Source organism: Camelus ferus, chromosome 2, assembly GCF_009834535.1.
Source record: "Camelus ferus isolate YT-003-E chromosome 2, BCGSAC_Cfer_1.0, whole genome shotgun sequence".
Classification (NCBI taxonomy): Eukaryota; Metazoa; Chordata; class Mammalia; order Artiodactyla; family Camelidae; genus Camelus; species Camelus ferus.
In genome coordinates this window covers 107944247-107966754 of record NC_045697.1, presented here as the reverse complement: position 1 = coordinate 107966754, position 22508 = coordinate 107944247, and the positions used below count along the sequence as shown (strand labels likewise).

The 22508-nt window shown below is 45.6% G+C and overlaps 1 protein-coding gene across 3 annotated transcripts in view; it reads left to right on the top strand.

Annotated features, from left to right (window-relative positions):
- The window catches only part of GATB (glutamyl-tRNA amidotransferase subunit B), an 82234-nt gene that overhangs the window by 36768 nt on the left and 22958 nt on the right, over positions 1 to 22508 (top strand). For 2 of the 3 annotated variants that reach the window (XM_032464854.1, XM_032464842.1), the window contains exons 5-9: positions 335 to 457; positions 8044 to 8157; positions 10582 to 10666; positions 11351 to 11395; positions 13400 to 13589. In XM_032464854.1, coding sequence (XP_032320745.1) covers positions 335 to 457; positions 8044 to 8157; positions 10582 to 10666; positions 11351 to 11395; positions 13400 to 13589 — 557 coding nt within the window. The remainder of the gene's footprint in view (positions 1 to 334; positions 458 to 8043; positions 8158 to 10581; positions 10667 to 11350; positions 11396 to 13399; positions 13590 to 22508) is intronic. The other variant, XM_032464852.1, reaches the window with a different exon arrangement.

Here is a 22508-nt window from a genome sequence, read left to right as displayed (position 1 = left end):
GCCTAGGGAGCCTGACAGGTGGAGATGAGGGTCCCAGTGCTGGTAATAGCCAGTTCAAGAGCACGGCTTCAGCTGTGGCTTCTGTGGGCTCGCTGATGACCCAGCCCTCAGGTGAGCCTAACGGAGCCGCCTCGTCACGGACCCAGCAGCTTGATAGCTGAAGCAGACAGGAAAAGAAAAGACCCAAATTTAAAGACCCACAGGTGAAGGCAGAAATGACTGAGAGGCTGGAAGCCACTTTGAGAGCCCGTCAGTGACGCAGGGTTGTCAGCCTGATTGATGTGTGGCTCAGATCGGAGGCTCCAGTCAGGCTGACTCTGCCTCTCCCTGGCAGGGGTCGGCCTGCTGGAAGTGGTCCTGGAGCCCGACATGTCCTGTGGAGAAGAGGCGGCCGCGGCCGTCAGGGAGCTGCAGCTGATTCTTCAAGCCCTGGGGACCAGTCGGGCCATCATGGCAGGTAGAAGCCCCAGGGGCACGGCCCCTCTCCACCCCTCCCTTCACCCTTTCTGCTCCCAGGGTCTCTTCTCCCTGGAATCTGGTTCCCCCATCGGGTGGTTTGCATTCTTTTCTCAGCCTTTTCTCCCTCAGGGGCTTTTTTTTTTCCCTTCAGAGTTTCCTTGGATTCTTCTCTGAGCTCCCAACCAAAACTAAACACACCAGCAGCGGCAGTGCCGAGGCGCCAAGCCCAAGACTGTGAGATTAGGCGTCGAGAGACTAGAGGCTTTCTCCTGGCTTTTTGCATCAGAATGTTGTGAGAATTAATAAAACAATGTGTTTGAGCAGCTTCGTGGTCCTCAGAGAGGAGGCACGGTGTTTACCCAGAGAAGCTGTCAGTTCGTGAGTTCTGTGTGGGCAGTGCTTAGTTGCTAGCTGGTCCTTTTCCTTTGGGTCTGTTTCTTTCCCTTCTTTTATAGACTTTTCATCCAGGTACAGCTGAAGCCATATTATTTCGACTGCAAACCAAGGTTATGACTTCACAAAACATGAACTTTGAGATAAAGTCTTAAGTTCAGTAGAAATGTAATAGGGAATGAAAATAAACAAAAGAAACAAGGTGCAAACTTGGGACCAAGCAAACTACACATTTGAAGTGTTTGCAAATCGGATATAAAGATGATAAGTTTTAATCAGACTCAGTTTCTTCACGGCCCCTTCCTAGCACAGCTTTGCCGGCCCTCATGTCCCTGAATGCTCATCTCTCCCGTGGTTTTCCCGTATTTTCTGTTCCCAGGGAGGGGCTTTTGAAAAAACTTCTACCACTTGCAGAGCACTCCTGACAGAGTGGAGAAAGGGTCCAGATTCCTCATCTACAGTTGTTAACCCATAGCTCAGGACACGGGGTCTTCCGGAGAAACAGAACAGACTGTGTGTACGTGTGTGTGTGTCAGATGTAAAGAGATTGATTATAAGAAATTGGCTCATGTGATTGTGGAGGCTGAGAAATCCTAAGGTCTGCAGTCAGCAAGCTGCAGGAGGGTCGAGGGTATAGTTCCAGCCTGAGTCTGAGGATCTGAGAACCAGGAGAGGATGTAGATTCCAGGCTGAGCCAGAGCCCAGCGCCGAAGAAGACAGATCAGAGGCAGTGGGGCTGAGACAGCGAATTCCCCCCATTTCACCTTTTGTCCTGTTCAGGTTTTCAGTGGATTGAATGAGGCTCACTTATAATGAGAAAGCAGCCTGCTTTGCTCAATCTGTGGATTCAAATGTTAATCCCTCACAGACACACCCAGAATAACATCCAACCAAATATCGGGGCACCCCTTGGCCCAGTCAAGTTGACACATAAAATTAACCATTGCAGGTGGTCGTGGGGTTCCCAGCAAATACCACTGATGGTGATGAGTCAGCTCCCTGTCAGTTTATGATACTATTTACCAACCATTTTGTCACATTTGCAAAGGGACTTTGGAATTTATCATACCACAGTTGTCACACAGGACATCGTACAGGCAACAGATTGTAACATCAGAGTCCTGGTGCAGGTTGAACCTGGAGACAGAACTTGCTTGTTCGCTATCTTCTTTAAGCTGAAGGTTGAAAAAACAGCCATGTGCATTTGAGTGGTGTAAAGGTTAGCGGCCTGCAAGTTTGCTTTGTAGAAAGGAGGCTCTGTTTTAGAGGAGGAGAACGCTCCAGCTTAAGTTTCTGGCTCGCGGGGCTTTTTTACCCACAGGTTGGATGGTTATCTGCATATGCACTAAGTGTTGAGTCTCTGTTGCTTTAGAAAAGTTATTCCATTCTTCCTCAGAATAACTGATTCCCACCGAACCTATGGAATAATTAACAGGCCACCATTAGCTGAGAACTAGCCCCACCTGGGTCCTTGCCATGAGATAAACCACAGTGGCCAGAACTCACCAGTCAGTGGCAGCTGAGCGGGTTCATTCAATCTTGTTTGTTGGGACACTCTCTGTTGCTTTTCAATCCAGACCCAGCAGCTTGGCCCCCAGCATGGCAGCAGCGTGGCTCCAGTTGTTCCGAAGTGCTGGGAAGCAAGGGTCTGCCTAGAGTCCACGGGGGTCCAGCTTTCTGTGCCATCAGCATTTTATCAGCCCAGACCCATTGCCCGTCCTTCTGTTCCCCCACTGTAGGGCCACCGCGATGGCAGTGGAGACTGCATTGTGGGACCCGGGCGTGCCCTGGAGGGCACCTGGGGACCCCCAGCCTGCTTTTGGAATGAAGCTTAAAGTGCCAGGGGTTGTGATTCAGTGAGTTCCTGATAGTTTTGCTAATGAGCAGGGACTAGCTCAGCCTGGGTTCCTTCCCGGTGGACGTTTGCCCCCGTTGAGATCCTCCAAGCAGCCTTTTAGTTCGAATATGTACCAGGGAGGTAGACGAAATGTTTCAAAGGTCATAATATCTGCCAGTGTGAACATTGAGTATGTGGTCGTCAGCTCACTAAGCTTTTTTTTTAAAATTAATCTGTCATCTCCTTTAAACTTGATGATATTCATGAGAGATGGGTATAACTGTGCCTGTGTAGAGGTGAGGACTCTGAGGCTTAGAGAGGTTGTGCTGTTTGCCCAAGGCTCCCAGGAAGTGATCGCACTGGGAATGGAGCCCAGGTGTGTCTAGCTCAAGAAGCCCTTCCTTTAAGTGCTGCGTCGCTGGGCTTCCTAGTGCCAGCACGACAGTGCCACGGCTGCCAGAGGTAACAACCCTGAGAGCTGGGAGAGCAGAGCGTGGGCACGGTGCCTGCTGGGGGCACTGCGGTCCCAGACTCAGGCTGGAATCTTGTCCTGCCACTTCTAGCTGTAGAAACCCCAGCAAGGTGTTTGACTTCCCTGAGCCTCCCTTTCTGCACTTGCAGAATGAGGCCTTAAATAATTGTGTCTGCAAAGGGAAAGGAAGAAATCAAATAAGAGAGAAGGCATCCAGCTGGGCTGCTGAGTGGGGAGAGTGAAGGAGGAATGGCCTTGGGGGAGAAAACCTGGAGTTCCACCCTGGAAACATGAAGTGTGAGTTGCCTGAAGGGTGTCTGAGTGGCTTGGTTGTGAAAGCCGCTTTGTAGGGAACAAACGTGATCATGTACGTGAGTCGTGTCACAGGCCCTGGCAGATAGCCCGTGCTCATTGAGTGTCAGGTGCTTTTATTAACAATGATAAGTGGTTTTATTTTTACAAAATCACCACGCGTTTTGGATGAATAAGCTTTGTGAAATATGTTGAATAAAATGTGGCCACATTATTTATTTTCTTTTCTGTCGAGCCCTGTTAAGTTCTGGAGAGTATTCAGGGATCAGAATGAGACAGCTTAACATGCTTTCTCACCAGCCCCTCAGGCCCCTGCTGTTTACAGAAACAGTTTTCTGTCCTGATGTTATATTTCTGATGTGTGAGTGTGCTTTAGAAAAAAAAAAAATAACCACACCATATCACTGTACTCAGTGGTACAGTTTTTTCATTTTGCTGTTACAAATCTCTACTTCTCGAGGGTGGAAACTGAGCTTGATAACGTCTCATGAAGAGGGAACGCAGGCCCTCCCTCGGGGTTGCAGAATGCACTGAAGCAAACCTGACTGGTGAGGCTTTTATGGACTTGAGGCAATTTAACTTAATTTGTTTAAAAGGTATTTTTGTCTTCACTGTCTAAAATGCCTTTTGCTAATGTTTGACACTGTGTTATACTGTATTTGAATCCAGGCAGGTGAACCTTCTCGCGCACAGCAGCACTGCGGGACGCTAAATGCGTCCTCTCAGACGTCTATGGAATATGGTCTTCTCTGGGAGAGACTGAAACTCATGCTTTTATTCCTTTTCCAAATTAAAATTCTAAATTGTGAAACGTGGTTTCATTTTTAAAAGCAGGTGATGTTCAGTTCAGGGTTTTCTGTGCTCAAAAAAGGTTACCTCCCAAGTGTTGAGATTTGATTGGGCAGAGCTCAGCAGACGTTGGAAGTTTTCCTTTGAGCTGACTGGGCCTTTCCGATGATCCCAGTAGATTTAGTCCTGTTCAGATCGAACTTTAGAACTTGTCAGGAACCCACCACGAGACAGTAAGGCATCTGCTTACTCATCTCTTAGGAAGATACCAGGGCATTAATTTATCGAACAGTCACCACATGCCAGAGCCGGCTCCAGGTTCTGAAAGGAGCCATGAAAGAGACGTGGCCCGTGCTACCTCGAGCTTGTACTCATGAGGGGTACACGTACATTAACAAGTGGAACCAAATAGTTACAGTCATAAGTGCTTTAAGGAAGTAAAGGGCCCCGTGATGAAGAGTAACGTCGGAAGGTGAAGGCCTCTGCAGTGACTCAGGGCCCCCCCAGCGTGGAGCTGGAGTCTGAGCCTCCGAGGAAACAGCTCAGGCCGAGTCCCCAAGGTGAAAAGAAGCTTAGGATGTGCTTGGGGGTACACAGAGGTAGCAGGAGGCCCCCGGAGGGAAAGCACATTGTGCAGGGGAGCATGGCATCAGGTAAGACAGAAAAGATGCTGACATTACCGACAATGACAAGAAGTTTGGATTTCATGCCAAGTGCAGAGGGAGGTCATGGAAGGGCTTTTAAGCACAGGAACCATAGTCTGATATTTTAATGTTTTAGAAAACCACTTTGGCTGCTCTGTGGAAGGTGGATTTCAGAAGGGTAAGAGTAGAAGCAGAGAGACCAATTAAGAAGCTTTGGTGATCATTCAGATGGAGGACGATGCTACTGTGGACGGGGCTGGTGTCTGTGAAGATGGAATAATCAAGATGGGTAGATTCTGGGTGGTTTTTAGAAATCACAGGATTTGTTTACAGGTTGGTGTAGAAGGCAAGAGGCAGGAAGAAATCCGGGAAGCTTGAGGAACTAGTTGGTGGTGCTATTTACTGAAACTGGGGAGATGGGGACAAGAATGGCTGTGGCGGGGGTTGAGGGGTGCAAATTCTTCAATTTTGGAAACTGAAATGCCTGTGACACCTCCAGACATCAGAGATCAGTGTGGACTCAGAGTAGGGGGTTCTGAGCTGAAGAGAGAAATTTAGGAGTTAACAGCACATAGATAGTGCTAAAAACCATGCACCCTTACAGAGAGAATGCAAGTAAAGAAGACAGTCCTGAGTTTGGTTGGGAAAAGGCACCAGCAGGTGGCATGGAAATAGTGTCCAGGAGGTCGGCGGACACTAGGTCACAGAAGCTGAGAGGGGGTGATATTTCAGGAAGGAAGGGTGGGCTGGTGCGTCACATGGCACTGAGGTGTCCAGCAGGGTGAAAACACAGCATGTCCTGGGTCCAGGGGTTGTTGGTGATTTTGACAAGGCCTTTTCAGAGAGATGGGGACAGAAGCCAGGCCCTAGTGGGTTTAAGAGCAAATGGGAGGTTAGATCATGGAGATAATATGTCAGCAAACAAACAATACTTGTTTGAGAGGATTTGCTGAAAAAGAAAGCAGAGAAATGAAAAAGAAAGCTGAATGATGGAGAGAGAATTGGATTCAAGGGATAATGAGAACTGCTGTTGCGTGTGTATGTGTACGTGCATGTGTTGAGGGGATGCTGAGGAAGAGGGTTAATGACTGGTGTGGGAGAGAGGAGGTAGCTGAAGGGGTGATGTCCTCGAGAAGGCAAGAAGGCTGGTGATGTTAAATTTGGACCCCTGTCACAAGGGCCTCCCATTCTGGCCCTAAAGATAAGATCAATTCAGAATAGACTGTAGTCAGGTGCTAAATTCTGTGCCCCTGATTGCATGTATTCTGATAACTCAGAGTCACCAGTGGAGGCTGGCTCGATGTTGGGGCTTTCCAGGAGAAGGTAGCAACACTTAGTGGGACCCTGAATGATGAGCAGAGGTTAAAGAAGGGACGGTAAGAGTGCTGATGAAAGCGCATGGAATCCAGCAAGTAGACGGGGACTGGCACGCAGGAGCCCCCCTGTTTGGAGGGGGCTTTCTCACGGAATGGGCAGCGGAAAATGTGGGCGAGTCAGCCAAGACAGATGAGGGCTGTTGAGTACCTACCAGGCAGAGGAGATGTTTGATCAGTGGGAGCTGGCTGTGCCCACAGGCAGGCACCCAGATGATGAAAACCGCAGCCACACTGGGGGTGGCTGGATGAGGAGGGTTTGTTGCGCCCAGGGTCGGGATGCAAGATAACCCAGACTTGAAGTTCCGAGTCCTCAGGCGAGGGTAGCAGTGGTGGGAATGGAGAGGAAGTGACAGGCCTGAGGGGTGTTGGGGGAGGAACTGCCTGGATCTAATCAGTGTGACTGCCAAGGGCAAAGACAACAGAGAAGCGGGGGATAATCAGGGTTCCTCGCCCGAGGATCTGATGGCATCAGGAGTCGTTGGGACTTCTGAGATTCGGGGAAGCACACATTGTCCAGAAGGGGCTACAGGATTTTGTAAAAATGTTGAGAGGTCTGTGCTGCAGACCCAGTCATTTCTGGACTGAATGGCACCTTTCCCCTGCATGTCTGCGTGGGTGGCTGTCAGAGCTGCAGACTGGGAGAGACAGAGACCAGTTCCAAGGGTCTCTTTTTCTTGGCTTGGATTGATTTATACTCTTGTATTACTTTAATATGCTTTTGCTCTGAAACCCTGGGAAATGAATTTTGTTATTCAGCCCATCAGAACATTCCGATTTGGCAGATTCTTTTTCAGTTTAAAGACTTGCCTAAGAAAATAAAAATCCATAAAAATCCCAACATTTTGTCTTCCCCCTTTGTTCTATTTTAAATATTGTAAATGAAATTGGAGAATAGAGAATTCAGCTTCCCTTTGCAGGGTGTGAAATGTGATTATTTCTTGTCTTTCTCTCTCTGTGTGTCTTGGGATTTCGCCTCCCTCTCCTCCTCGAAAGCCTCTTAGTCCTCTCCACAAACCACCTGCTTCCTCAGGGGCTACTGCTCCCAGTCTGCAGGGACTTTCAGGGTCAGAGAATGTCCTCTGGGGCCCCCCACAGGCCGTCCCCTTCATAACACCTCTGTCCATCTGCTGCAGCAGCTCCGTACCACGTCAGGAAGGATCCAGAGTCTTGTTTGCAGAAGGAAGAGATTATTACAGTACCTGGCGGGAGGAAGAGGGGAAAAGCCCAGGTTTCTGGCTCCTACCCTTGAGCTGTAAATTCTCAAGGACTCTCTTATAAATCTCCTGGAATCGCTGTTGGAAATCCACATTCCAAAGGAGAGCAGCATAGGGTTATCAGACAATCATTTCTGAGGCCTTCCTCCCAACCCAGCTCTGACACTTTGAAAAAAAAACTTCAGAATAAAACTGCAGAGTAAACCTCCATTTTTATAGTGTTGTTTTTCTTATTTGGCACACAAAAAATGAGATTTCCCCAGCTGGTATGTCCAGAATTTCTCCTGTCTTCTGCGGGTGCACAAGTGCACAGAAATATACAAACACACGTACCAGCACACTCCTCAGATGCCATAGGACTGTCCTTCTCATAAGTGGACAGAAGTACCAGCCATGTACTTCAGGACCAGCCATACCTCTCTGAAGTTAGGCTCTGTAACTAAACAGCAACTAGAGTTAGATATTGCACCTGGACACTCTCTTGCCTTAAAAAGACTGTGCTGCCTCAGAGAATTTGTAATGAGTTGTCTTTTTTCTCTCCTTCCAGAGGGCCAGTTGAGAGTGGATGCCAATATATCTGTGCATCATCCTGGGGAGCCTTTGGGTGTTCGAACAGAAGTGAAGAATCTCAACAGTGCCAGGTTCTTGGCCAGAGCAATAGGTGAATGTCAGCTGTTACTAATCATGTGCCTCTTTGTATCAGTTATCTGTTGCTGTGTAACAAGCACCTCTCCCCCCAACTTAATGGCTTACATGATAATATTTCAGATTTAGTTCTGTGGGTTGGGTGGTTTCGCTGCTGGTCCTGCTGCAGCTCATTACTGTGGATGTGGGGAGCCAACAGCTCAGTTGAGATGAAGGGTTCAAAATGACCTCACTCACGTGTTGGGGCCTTGGTGCTGGACATCTGCTGGGTTTCTCTGCCTCACGTGATTTTCTTCATTCCCTTACCTCACTTGGGTCATCTTAAGTGACAGAGGGGGCTTCCCAGGAGGGTGAAGGCAGATGCCCCAAGACCTCTTGAGTCCTCAGCTCTAGAACTTGCACAGTGTCTCTTCCAGCACATTCCATTCAAAGCAGATTCAAGGGGAGGGGAAATAGACTCCACCCCTATGGGAGGATCTGCAGAATTCTGCAGCTCTCTTGTTCCAGGTACCGCGCTCTTGAGCAGCCTGAACTTTAGAGTCATATTTGTTCCTTACAGGTTGGCCCCAGTTTGACCCAGTTGGTCAGTATGTTTTTCTGCTTTTTATTGTTTTAACTAATTGGTTTCTTGGGCCTATGTAATCAAGTATTGGTCTTGCTGGAGCACACGCTGTGAATATTTCAGTGGTGATGGATGTATACTAAAAATTAAAACAGAACAGTTGAGCAAGATAAACATCTGGGGCAGTACCAAAGAAGCTGATGACTGACTGTGAGGGGAGGACATCTCCGAGGAATGAAAATATTCTGTGAAAGCAGAGGTATCTGGTGTGGGCGGGGAGGATAGAGCACGTGCTTAGCATGCATGAGGTCCTGGGTTCAATCCCCAGTACCTCCATTAAAGAAATGAATAAATAAACAACTGAATTACCTCTCCCCTCCAAAAAAAAAAAAAGGATACAGTGCTGTATGTCAATTATATCTCAATAAAACTAGAAGGAAAAAAATAGTGGTTTTTTTTTAAAACCAAAGGTGTCTAGAGAGGAAGAGAGAGACAAGGGAAGAGGTGGAGTTTAAAGAGCAGCCTTCAGGGTGCACAGAGCACGGGGCAGGTGGGGGTGTCGTCACAGCCAAAGGGCTAGTAGAGTCCTGGGTGTTAATGATACCACGGAAAAGATTTTCTAGTCTGGTATAAAACCTTATTCTGTTGAACCTAAAATGATCAACTAGCCTCAGTGAAGACACTCTTGAGTCCACGAATTTTCAGGAAGAAGGCATTAAAAAGGTCAAAGGGTTGACTCACAGGCAGGGGAAGTTGCCCATATGAAGGTAGACTAAACAGGGTGGTCTCTTCTGTCTCTAAAAGGAGACACAGCCTGTATTTCTGAAGCCGTGAAAGGTTTGGGTCAGGAAAAACCCTTACAGCTAAGGTTTGTGAGGGAAAAGCTTGGAGCCGATGGAAGGAAGATCCACTTCACCGTGTAGGTGGTGAGTGTTTTGGAAGTCATTATTCTGAGAGGTGATGGTAACCTAAAAAGACAAACAGCAGGGTTTTAGGTAGACTCACGCCTAATGAGTTTTGAAGGAGACCCCGCCCTAACCCTCTGTTGTCCTGCGAGGGACCCTTTGGAGCAACAAACGATCTGAGACATTCTCCCTGTGGTCAGACTCAGACCGGAAGGCCCGGAGCTTTATGTTAGGGGCTGGCTTCTCCAAGCCTGTAATTTTTCCACCCAGTTTTTCTCCCTCCGTCAGGCCTTTTGCCACCATCTTGGTGTTGCTGCTTTTTGTCAGCTCAGAAAAGGGTTTGGATTTGGGCCAGGGAAGGTGATGTCTGCAGGGTGGGGAGTTCAGGTGGCTGGAGGCTGAAGCTGTTTTCATAGAGAAGCTCAGCTTGTTTGGATGACCAGCTTTGCCCTGTTTGGCGGGAGGGAGTGTGACGTAGAGCAGGGGCTGTTAAGCATTTGGGACCATAGATCCCTTTGAGAATATAATGAAAATTCTGGACCCACCCTCCAAGAAGGTGTACATATGCACACATCTGCATTTTATATATGATTTCAGGAGGTACCAGAACCCCTTGAAGCCCATCCATGGATCCCGGGATAAGAACTCCTGATAAGCAGCAATCCAAAATCTGGAGTCACTTGGCCTACATACTGGTCCTAGCCCTTCTTCTGCCGAGTTGTGTAATCTGTACTGGTCATTTAATCTCTCTGAACCTGAGTTTTCTCAAAAAGTGAGGGAGCAGGACTTCCTAAAAGGCCCTTCCCAGCACTGTTATCCTGACAGCAAGAAGAGAATGTGGCATATGTGGGAGGAATGACTATAAGAAACTCCCTTGATTATTTTTTGACATAAGGATTGAAAGATTTCTAATTATTGCTGAACTGGGTGGAAGGACTCAAAATATGATACTAAACTACTATTTTTTTTTTAGACTATGAAATTCAGAGGCAAATCAGTGAACTGGAGAATGGAGGTGAAATTCTGAATGAAACACGCTCGTTCGATTACAAGCTGGGGTGAGTTCTCATTGACAGCATCTTAAACACAGGTAGATGGGGCCCCAGCCTGGGTTCACCACAGTCACCTTGGAGAAGGTACTTAGCTTCTCTGCACTTTGCTTTCCTCATTAGTAAAGTTAGGAAAATGCTGTACGGGGATGTAATAGACCCTATAGGGCTGGTGAGAGTTTCACCTGACCGAACCAGTCACAGGTCCTGGCCCTTCCCCAGCTTCCAGTTTATATCCTTTGCACCAAGAATTTTTACTTCCTTAAATTCTATCGGTCCTAAGCTCTGCCATTTTAAGCTAGAGGTGGAGGGAAGCTCAGAGCTGGTTGTAGAAGTGCCTTCTTCTGTTTGGATAACTCCGAGTCTCATTTTCTGACTCTGAATTTTAAGGGTTTTATACACTTAGCAGAAGACTGAGAAGAAATGTTCAGAAGCTTGGAGTTTGAGCTGTTAAATGTTAGAAACATTGAAATAATTTATTTTCTTTTTAAATTATCATGCTAAACATTTCTCTTTCTTTAATATTGCTGAAATGTATTCACATAAATGTCTCCCAAGAAAGGCCAAGATGCTGGAATCTCCTGTCATCTACTGATTGGGGAATCCCTGTCTGCATATGCACTTGCCAATGCTACATGCAGCCTTTTTTTTTTTTTTTTTTTTTTTTAACATTTTCTGATTTAACTGTCACAGGTGCACCGTGCCGATGAGAGACAAAGAAGGAAAACAAGACTACAGGTGATTACTCCTCTTGTCAAAATACCATTTTGCATTCGGGGTTGGGGCTCATTTCAGATCCACTTGCAGACCAACGTGATGATCCTAGGAACCCCTTTTTGTTGTTGCATGATGGAAAATCTAGACTTCCTATTTTATGTGTATACTGAGAGAAAGAATATTTCTTGGACTTGGTATCGTTGGAGCATCTTACTTGACATAGTTCAACAGTTAGAAAACACTGTTCACTCACCTCTGTGTCAGAGTTGTTGCAGTTAAGCCCAGAGGATGGCAGCTGAGGGTGGGGCCTGGGCTGTTCTTACTTCATATTCAGTGACAAATTCAGTAACACACTGAAAGTCTTTGAGAAGATAGAAAAAAGAGATGTTTATGTTAATGGCAGTTCCCTTCAAACCTCAGGTGATGCTATTTGATTGATAAATTTAACAAATCAGACTTAATATGAGGTCCAGAAGTAAAGCAAATAATAAGGATAGCTTAAGAGCAATGGAACCTTTCATTTCTTGCCTGTGTTGAGTTTAGCAGGCTGCAGAAATTGAAGATTTAAGCAACAGAGTTGTGGAGATTGGCCCACCTTTCCTATGCAGCGTGCAGGGAGATGTCAGAGTAGCCATTGCTGTTGATGAGGAACAGACGTAGCATTGGGATGTGGGGAAGAAGCAGCTCATAAACCCGCAGGGTGAATGTCACCTCGGGGACTCCCCTCGTGTGTCCATCAAAGTCACCCTTGCTGTTACTCTGATCTTCTAGGTTCAGTCTGTTCTTCCCAAGAACTTTCTTGTTCTCCAGTGTTGCCCCTACTGTGTTTTTGCCACTTTCTCTCTGAGCATGGAGTTTGGCTTTTAGCTCAGCCGATGGCTTCAGCTCAATCCCCCAGGTGAATAGATGGGATTCAGGAAGCCTCCCTTTGGTTTCCTCTTGCCTTCAGAATTCAGACTGATTCATAGCACAGATTTGGCGTCGAGGTGATAGGTCGCCTGCACGTCTGATCTGTTGCCTTGGAGCTGCCATTTATTCTGCATTATCCTGCTTCTGCATAAGCCCTTTGACAAGTATGGGCTGAGAGAAACGTTAGATGCTGGAATAGAACAAAGGGAAGGTCATCTTTGTTTCATAAGAGTATATGCAGTGGTGCGGCTTCCACATTTTTGAAAAAGTTAATTGACTTTTTTAGAGCAGTTGTAGGTTTACAGCAGAATTGAGTGGAAATTACGGTTCCCATAAACTCCTTGTTTTATGCCATGAACTTCCTCCGCCTCACACACACACACACACACACACAGGGATTCCCCTGATGACATCTTGCGTTAGTGTGTAGTGTGGTAATGTTTGTTAAAATTGATGAGCCGGTACTGATACCTTACTATTAACTGAAGTCCGTGCTTTACATGAGGGTTTGCTCTTTACGTTGTACATTCTCTGGGTCTTGACAGACGTGTAATGACATGTCCCCACCGTTACAGTGTCACGCAGAACAGTTCACTGCCCTGAAAATCTCCTGGGCTCTTCCCCTCCCACCCTCCCTCCCTCTCCCCTTGTGTCTATATTATGTTTAGGCAAAATCCATTTTTTCTTTTTCTTTTTCTCTGACTTTTCATTTATTCCACAAAGATTGCTAGAAGTTTTGAAAATATAAAAATGGAGGACATCGTCTTTCTTCCTAAAAATTGTTCTCAAGTTGGTCCTGTTTCTTCCCGCCTGTGTCTTTGTGAATATGTACTTTATCCACAGCTATAGATCACAGCACAGCTTCAACCCCGTCTTGCGCCTTTTTCACTCAGCGCTAGTTTGGAAACATGGAGAGAAGGGGGTTAGATCGTTTTGACTGTACTTTACACCCATACAGGGGCTAGTTCCTAGGAAACCAGGAGACTTGACATGCGGGGTTAGAAAATTTTTGCAAGTGGCATGGCTTCTAGACACAAACCTCCGTGTTGATGACAGGTGGGTTTCCTCTAAGCAAATGAAGTACTCAGCGGCAGGCCGTCTCCTCTCTCCGCCCAGGTTCATGCCGGAGCCCAACCTGCCCCCGCTGCTGCTCTATGACTCGGCGTCCCTGCCTGCTGGCGCAGACCCGCAGCAGGTGATCAACATTGACCGGATCCGGGAGCAGCTCCCTGAGCTGCCCAGCGTGACTCGGGAGAAGCTGGTGCGACGGTACGGGATGCTGCCAGAGCACAGCTTCGCCTTACTGGTGGGTATCGATCGGGAGGCTGCATTGAGCTTGGCAGCTGGGGATGCTCTGCAGGGGGCTGCGGGTGGAGCGTCCCGATGGCTTCAGTTGTACTGCAGAACGAGATGTGATGACCTTGGCTCACCAGCCCTTATGATCAGTGCGCCTCAGAAAACGAGACATGGCGTCTCCTGTCAGTTATTTCTTGTGTATAGAAGTGAACAGTCACCCACCACTGCCGGGGAGGCGTCCTGAAGACGGTCCAGCTGTAACAGATGAATGTTTCCCTGTGCATCTGGGAGACAAAGGAAAATCAAAGTATAGGCTTTCCAGATGTCTGACAGTATTGAACCATGACAGGGTCTGGCAGGAAGCTGGGCTCTCAAAAAGCCAGCCAGTTGTATTACTGCTTGTAGAGGGAAACATTCCACACAAAATGCCAAAAACTCGGACCAGAAGTGTCGGTCCTCTGAGGCTTGAGAATGCTTCTGAAGAGAATCTGACACCGCGCAGATCTGTCAGGGATTTTCCATCCTCCCAGGGCTGCTGGGACTTTGTAGTTTCCCTTTGTCACGGCAATGTTAAAGCGACACAGTGGCCATGAAGTGGCATTCCATCACGGATGCCTTCCTGTCTGTCAGGGAGGAAGTGGCAGGTCCTGCTGCGTCTCTCAGGGGCAGGGTGTCCGCTGCACTCATCGTGGGCAGCATGTGAATCGCTGGGAACGCCAGAGCTTTGCATTTTAATTGACCCATAATAACACATAGGGATGTCAGGGGATTTGTATTTGTGTTCAGACTTACCCACTTCAGTAACAACACCCAGTGTTTCTGGTCCAACACAGGCCAGCGAATGTTGAATGAATGAGTCTTTCTGTATCATCTGTTAATCAGTTAATCTGAAAAGTATCCAGAGAGTATCCAAAACTCGGTTTTGGTAAATCGACTTCAGAAAAACACACAAGTGCTAAGAGGCTTCAGGTTAAAAGGTGTTCCGTACAAGCTGCATGTGAAGGCTCTCACCACCGGGATTGGACACGGTGGGTTATTTTCTCATCCTTAGAGTTGATCGCTGCCTCCTCTGGGCTGCTGTTGTCTCTTACACCTCTGCGGCGATTACATCGGCTGTATTTTAATTATTTATTAATTAATGTATTTTGTTCAGTGCCTTGAACACAAGGACTGTTCCATCCTCTCTCTTTGTCACTCAGGGCAGATTAGCTCATCAACAGTGCTAATTAAGCGCATTAAGCCAAGTCTTTGTGTGAGTCAGTTCGTCTTTGTGAGTCAGTTAGTCTGCATCTTGTTCAGAGCACCTTTTAACCTGAAACCTCTTAAAACTCACCAATTTTTCCCAAGTTGATTTAACAAAACTGAGTTTTAGCCTCACACATCTTCCCCACCATCTTGAATTTCCAGCCCGCTTGAAATAAACCCCAGACTAAACACTAAAGCCTAAATTCCAGTCCTGCATTTTGTAACATGTTTGCCGAATTCTATAATGGGTGGGAGGACCCAGACCAAGCCTCCGCCGCCACAGACAGTGCCCTCACCGGCCCCGGAAGGAAGCCCCTGCGGCAGAGACACGTCTGTATCTGTGCCCGGGCCCCACACCTCTGTCTTTCAGGTGCCACAGCCTCGGAGGTCTTGAATAAATATTTGCTGAAGGTGGCAAGTGATGAGTGGGTCTCACTTTTCATAGTTTAAGGCCCTGTTTAGGGGAACTTCTTTTTGATCTATTCATTTCAGCACTTTTATTAGCATCTCCTATGTAGCAGGTACTGAGATAGGGACAAAGTTGTTGTTGTTGTTGTTTTTAATGTTTTCTTTGCTTTCTAAGAGCGTGTGTGTATATGTGTGTGTGGCACTACAGCTAACCAACCCCGGGGCAGGCTGCAATGTACAATGTAGGCTGGGACCCCAGAGGAGGTAATGATTACCTTGATGGGACAACAGGGGGAAAAAATTAAAGAAGAAGGTGGTTTTGAGCCAGTTTTGTAGGGACTTACTCTTTTGATATATTAAAAATATGCTTATTTTTACAGCTTGCAAATAATGTATTAGGTGATTAGTTTGGGGTTTTTTTTTTCAATATATGTAATGTCTAGTACTAGAAATTCTCAAGACAGGTGAGAAGAGAACTTGATCGGAATGGAAAGAGAATGATTCAGACACTTTCCTGAAATTCGCCATCCTGAGCTCCTGATGACTTGGGTCATCAGTGGAAGCTGAGTTACTCATAACGTACTCATAACGGTGTGTCCGTGTTTTCTCCTGCCTTCATCAGAAACACAACAGATTGCCAAGAAGGGCAGATGCACAAATCTAATGAACCATCTTTCAATTTAAAGAGTGCCCAGGAGTATTCATTAAATCAGTAGCTGTGGTGGAGGTGTGCTCTGCAGAGCTTTGACTCTATGCTTCTGCTTCCGGATCGCTCATTAATTAAACATGATGCACATAACCCACTCCCACACAGGCCTCACCCACCACCAACAAAAAACTTTAAAACTCAACTCTAGCCTTTAACTTATCCTATCATCTTACAGCACTGATTGCGTATTGATCATTTCTTCCTGGTATTTACAGAGCTCTGACGTGGGTGTATCTTGTCACCCGACACAATGTCTGGCACATAGGAGGCATCCGTGAATGGCTGGACAGACAGGTAGATGAACAGGGCACTATCATGGCGCTTAGGGAGGTCCTAGGAGAAGCAGCAATCCTATTAAGCATCCCTGTTTCCAAAGGTCGGATACATAAACCATTGACCACATGAACCTTTTTGACAGGCCAGCAAGTCAGGGGGTGGCATGTGTGTCCCTGAGCTCCGGGAAAGAAGGCTGATATTTGCCCCTCAGCCACTCCACATGCAGTGGCTGGCCACACGTCCCTCAGTCTCTCTGACTCTTGTTTTCTGAACTGGTTTCTTTAGGACATTAAATCAACTCTAGCATTCTGATTTTGTCTCTTAAACCCTCCTGAGAATCCCCTCCCAAGAGATAAACCTGTATTACTATTTTTTCGTCTGGCCTCATAAAAAGGACCTCGCCCCACGTGAAATTTCAACCTACTTAGCTAACCTTTCTTCCCTACCTTGTGTCAAACTCTCTTGATTTCTGACCTCATTTGTAAGGATCAAGGAATAGAAATCCAGAAGCTGAGATCTCGGCGTTAGAATTCTGAAGTAGGAGAGACTCTAATAGCCTAGCAGGTCCTTTTCTGAGCCAGTGTATCCAGGAGTAATTATTAGAACGGTCTAGATTATACACATGTGCATTTTCCTTAGCTGATAACCCAGGTGATTTCTGTGGGGGATCTCTTCTTAAACCCAGCTTTACTGAACTCAGAACACAAACGAATTGCAGTCACTGGCTGACAAGCAGCCCGGAGTAGAGGCCGTTGGCTGACAGCAGGCTCTGCAGTTCATGGCCGACCACCTTCTCGTCCGTGCTCCCAGCTTCCTCGAGGTCGGTACCGTCCACCTCCCCATCCTCCCGGGGAGGAAACGTCACCTCTGTGGGTAAGTGTCAGATGCTGAGTGACTTCGTCAGGCCTGTGGGGAAGCTGAGTTCAGGGCCCAGACTTTTCTAAGCTCTCCTGCCTGCTGGCATGTGTCATGTGCCATAAGCCCAAACAGAAATAATGTTTCAAGTTCATTGCTATTTGGCTCACTTAATAGAGAAAACAGAGTGTTTACAATTGTTGATATGAATGCTTTATCTGGCCCCACTGATACTTCATGAAGCACGGTCATAGAACATCAGTTCCTTTTAAACTTTTGCCCACCCTTTAGGTTTTTAAGATGCCAGACTGTCCTATAAATAAACACAAAGTGCTGGCTACTATACTTAGTGAAAATAATCAACTCCAATGAAAAGCAGAAATTATGTTTACTTTCTAAGTAGAAAATTTAAGTCAGAAAAGAAATGTAGGCTCTCCTCTGCAGTGTTACTTACTTTGATTCTTAGACTCTCTGTCGTTGGTCCTTGGCCCCTTCTGGCTGAGTCATTGAGAAGGGCCTCTGCCCAGGGTGGGGCGGGGGCGAGTTGTAGATTCTGTGGGATGGTTCTGCCCAGTATCTCACGTCATGCACTTGGTAAGGGATGCATGTGAGCTCACAGCGTGACTGGCAGAAAGATTTCAGTCTCATCTGCTGTGAAAGATTCCAGTGGAGGAAGGGCAGAGCGGCCCCAGTTCAGTGTTTCCCGAGAGCCCGCGGTGCTCACTATAGCGCCCAGTCCTGCTGTCAGATGTAAGAGCTTTATCTTTTCCGGGTTGTTTGTAAGTCTTCTGAGTAGCCCTATGGGTCAGTGATTGAGAGACAGACACTCTGGGTTCCAGACCTCACCTCTGACACTTAGGAGCTGGAAGGGCTCAGCAAACGTACCCAAAGCTATTCCCTCCCCAGAGGAAGGAGGAGGGGTGTGAGTCACTTACCCCGAAGGTGACAGGCACAGGGCATCTTCAGTGAATCGAAAGAATCTCAGTACAGCCAAGCAGATTCCCGGGAACAGGCTGGCACAGAAAAGAGCACCAGGCAGCTGCTAACACATCAAGAGCCGTGCGAGGCAGGATCTTAAGGAAAATCCAACATGGGCCCAGCGAGACTGTCGGGAGACGTGACTGAGACCCTCCAGGGCAATGCCTTGCTGCGGTATGCGTCTGCCTGTGTGTGCAACCTCAAGGCGCATGGTCTTGTTTGAACAACTTCATTCCCCCAGCTGGTTATTCCCCATTTAAAGTCATAATCTTTTGTTTCTGACATCATGGAAAAGGTTAAGGTGTCTCTAAGGAACAAAGAAACAAAGTATATCATGACTGTGGTTGGTTGTCAAATGGATTGTTTTCCAAGAGTTTCGCTTTGAAGTCTCTCGTTAGCTGGAAATGGCCTGGTTTTCTATCTGGATGAATTGCCTAGGAAATAATTCCCTGTGATAAATAGCTGTGTATCCCATAGCTAATGCTGCTTTAAAGCTAGTAGTTTAAAAAAGCATCTGAAGCCTTATTGACTGGTTTTAGACTGCCCTGACTTACCGAGGAGCAAAGGACGACGCACCGTCTAACTGCAGCCAGAGGAAAATCCATTCGATCACCCTCGTCACCATATTTCAGCTCCATGCAATTTTCAAAATTGATTTTATTCTTCATTTTATAAAATTGCACCCAGTGCTTGCCAGCTTAAGGATGCTTTCACAGTTAGTCTCTGCACTGGAAAAATAACCAGTATTTTGTTCTGGGAAAGCTGAATCAAAAGACGTGTCTTCTGACTTGACCCCTGCAAAACCCCCCGTTCATTTGACTCAGGTGTGAATGCCGGGGGGTGGGTGCTTTCAGAGGTGAGGATCTTCTGGGTTCAGAGCCGTCTGCCCCTCAGGGACCTGCGCACCAGGAGGAGTGCATCCTGAGCCCTAGCCATGGGGACTCCACGGGGCTGTGTTCCGAGCCCATCTGGAAGCCTCCCTTCCTGTCTGTGGGATGGCTTCCTTTTGGGGACAGTTAACAGAAAGTCGCTATTGAGTGACACAGGCCCCCTCCCTGCCAGGACCGCTAGACAACCGTGGCGTTAGGCTCATTAAAATGTGATTGTCTTCAGAATTGATTTCTTGACAGCATGCTCTCTGTGTCCCATTCTTGTGGAGGCTTTGATTATGCCTATCTGCTGTCAACTTTTTTTTTTTTAACATTGTTATTGATTTATAATCATTTTACAATGTTGTGTCAAATTCCAGTGTTCAGCACAATTTTTCAGTTATTCATGGACATATACACACTCATTGTCACATTTTTTTCTCTGTGAGTTATCATAACATTTTGTGTATATTTCCCTGTGCTATACAGTGTAGTCTATTCTACAATTTGGAAATCCCAGTCTATCCCTTCCCACCCTCCACCCCCCTGGTAACCACAAGTCTGTATTCTCTGTCTGTGAGTCTATTTCTGTCCTGTATTTACGCTTTGTTTTTTGTTTGTTTGTTTGTTTGTTTTTGTTTTTGTTTTTTAGATTCCACGTATGAGCGATCTCATATGGTATTTTTCTTTCTCTTTCTGGCTTACTTCACTTAGAATGACATTCTCCAGGAGCATCCATGTTGCTGCAAATGGCATTATGTTGTCGGTTTTTATGGCTGAGTAGTATTCCATTGTATAAATATACCACATCTTCTTTATCCAGTCACCTGTTGATGGACATTTAGGCTGTTTCCATGTTTTGGCTATTGTAAATAGTGCTGCTATGAACATTGGGGTGCAGGTGTCATCCTGAAGTAGATTTCCTTCTGGATACAAGCCCAGGAGTGGGATTCCTGGGTCATATGGTAAATCTATTCCTAGTCTTTTGAGGAATCTCCACACTGTTTTCCACAGTGGCTGCACCAAACTGCATTCCCACCAGCAGTGTAGGAGGGTTCCCCTTTCTCCACAGCCTCTCCAGCATTTGTCATTTGTGGATTTTTGAATGACGGCCATTCTGACTGGTGTGAGGTGGTACCTCATTGTACTTTTGATTTGCATTTCTCTGATAATTAGTGATATGGAGCATTTTTTCATGTGCTTTTTGATCATTTGTATGTCTTCCTTGGAGAATTGCTTGTTTAGGTCTTCTGCCCATTTTTGGATTGGGTTGTTTATTTTTTTCTTATTGAGTCACATGAGCTGCTTATATATTCTGGAGATCAAGCCTTTGTCGGTTTCACTTGCAAAAATTTTCTCCCATTCCATAGGTTTTCTTCTTGTTTTATTTCTGGTTTCCTTTGCTGTGCAGAAGCTTGTAAGTTTCATTAGGTCCCATTTGTTTATTCTTGCTTTTATTTCTTCTAGGAGAAAATTTTTGAGATGTATGTCAGATAATGTTTTGCCTATGTTTTCCTCTAGGAGGTTTATTGTATCTTGTCTTATGTTTAAGTCTTTAATCCATTTTGAGTTGATTTTTGTATATGGTGTAAGGGAGTGTTCTAGCTTCATTGTTTTCCATGCTGCTGTCCAGTTTTCCCAACACCATTTGCTGAAGAGACTGTCTTTATTCCAATGTATATTCTTGCCTCCTTTGTCAAAGATGAGTTGACCAAAAGTTTGTGGGTTCATTTCTGGGCTCTCTATTCTGTTCCATTGGTCTATATGTCTGTTTTGGTACCAATACCATGCTGTCTTGATGACTGTAGCTCTATAGTATTGTCTGAAGTCTGGGAGAGTTATTCCTCCAGCCTCTTTCTTTCTCTTCAGTAATGCTTTGGCAATTCTAGGTCTTTGATGGTTCCATATGAATTTTATTATGATTTGTTCTAGTTCTGTGAAATCTGTCCTGGGTAATTGGATAGGGATTGCATTAAATCTGTAGATTGCCTTGGGCAGTGTGACCATTTTAACAATATTGATTCTTCCAATCCAAGAGCATGGAATATCTTTCCATTTTTTAAAGTCTTCTTTAATTTCCTTCATCAGTGGTTTATCGTTTTCTGTGTATAATTCTTTCACCTCCTTGGTTAGATTTATTCCCAGATATTTTATTATTTTGGGTGCTATTTTAAAGGGGATTGTTTCTTTACTTTCTTCTTCTGTTGATTTATCGTTAGTGTAAAGAAATGCAACTGATTTTTGAACGTTAATTTTGTAACCTGCTACCTTGCTGAATTCTTCAATCAGCTCTAGTAGCTTTTGTGTGGACCTTTTAGGGTTTTCTACATATAGTAACATGTCATCAGCATATAATGACACTTTTACCTCTTCTTTTCCAATTTGGATCCCTTTTATTTCTTTCTCTTGCCTGACTGCTATGGCTAGGACTTCCAGGACTATGTTGAATAGGAGTGGTGATAGTGGGCATCCTTGTCTTGTCCCAGATTTTAATGGGAAGCTTTTGAGTTTTTCACCGTTGAGTACTATGCTGGCTGTAGGTTTGTCATATATAGCTTTTATTATGTTGAGATATGTTCCCTCTATACCCACTTTGGCGAGAGTTTTTATCATAAATGGGTGTTGAATTTTATCAAATGCTTTTTCTGCATCGATTGAGATGATCATGTGGTTTTTGTCCTTTCTCTTGTTGATGTGATGTATCACACTGATTGATTTGCGTATGTTGAACCAGCCTTGTGTCCCTGGGATGAACCCCACTTGGTCATGATGTATAATCTTTTTTATGTGTCGTTGGATTCTATTTGCTAAAATTTTGGTGAGGATTTTGGCGTCTATGTTCATCAGTGATATTGGCCTATAATTCTCTTTTTTTGTAGTGTCTTTGCCTGGTTTTGGTATCAGGGTGATGGTGGCTTCATAGAATGAGTTTGGGAGTATTCCCTCCTTTTCAATCGTCTGGAAGAGTTTGAGAAGGACTGGTATGAGTTCTTCTTTGTATGTTTGGTAGAATTCCCCGGTGAAGCCGTCCGGTCCTGGACTTTTATTTGTAGGGAGGTTTTTAATTGCTATTTCTATTTCCTTTCTAGTGATCGGATTGTTCAAGTGTTCAGATTCTTCTTGATTCAGTTTTGGTGGACAGTATGTTTCCAGAAACTTGTCCATCTCCTCTAGGTTATCCAGTTTGGTTCCATATAGTTTTTCATAATATTCTCGTATGATATTCTGCATTTCTATTTTGTTTGTTGTAATTTCTCCATTTTCCTTTCTTATTTTGCTAACTTGTGCTCTCTCTTTTTTCTTCTTTGTGAGTTTGGCCAGAGGTTTGTCGATTTTATTTACTTTTTCAAAAAACCAGCTTTTGGTTTGGTTGATTTTTTCTATGGTCTTGTTAATCTCTATTGTATTTAATTCCTCTCTGATCTTTATTATTTCCTTCCTTCTGCTGCTTTTTGGGGCTTTTTGTTCTTCTTTTTCTAATTCATTCAGGTGGTGGGTTAAGTTGTTTATTTGAGATTGTTCTTCTTTTTTGAGGAAGGCCTGTATCGCTATAAACTTCCCTCTTAGCATTGCCTTTGCTGTGTCCCAT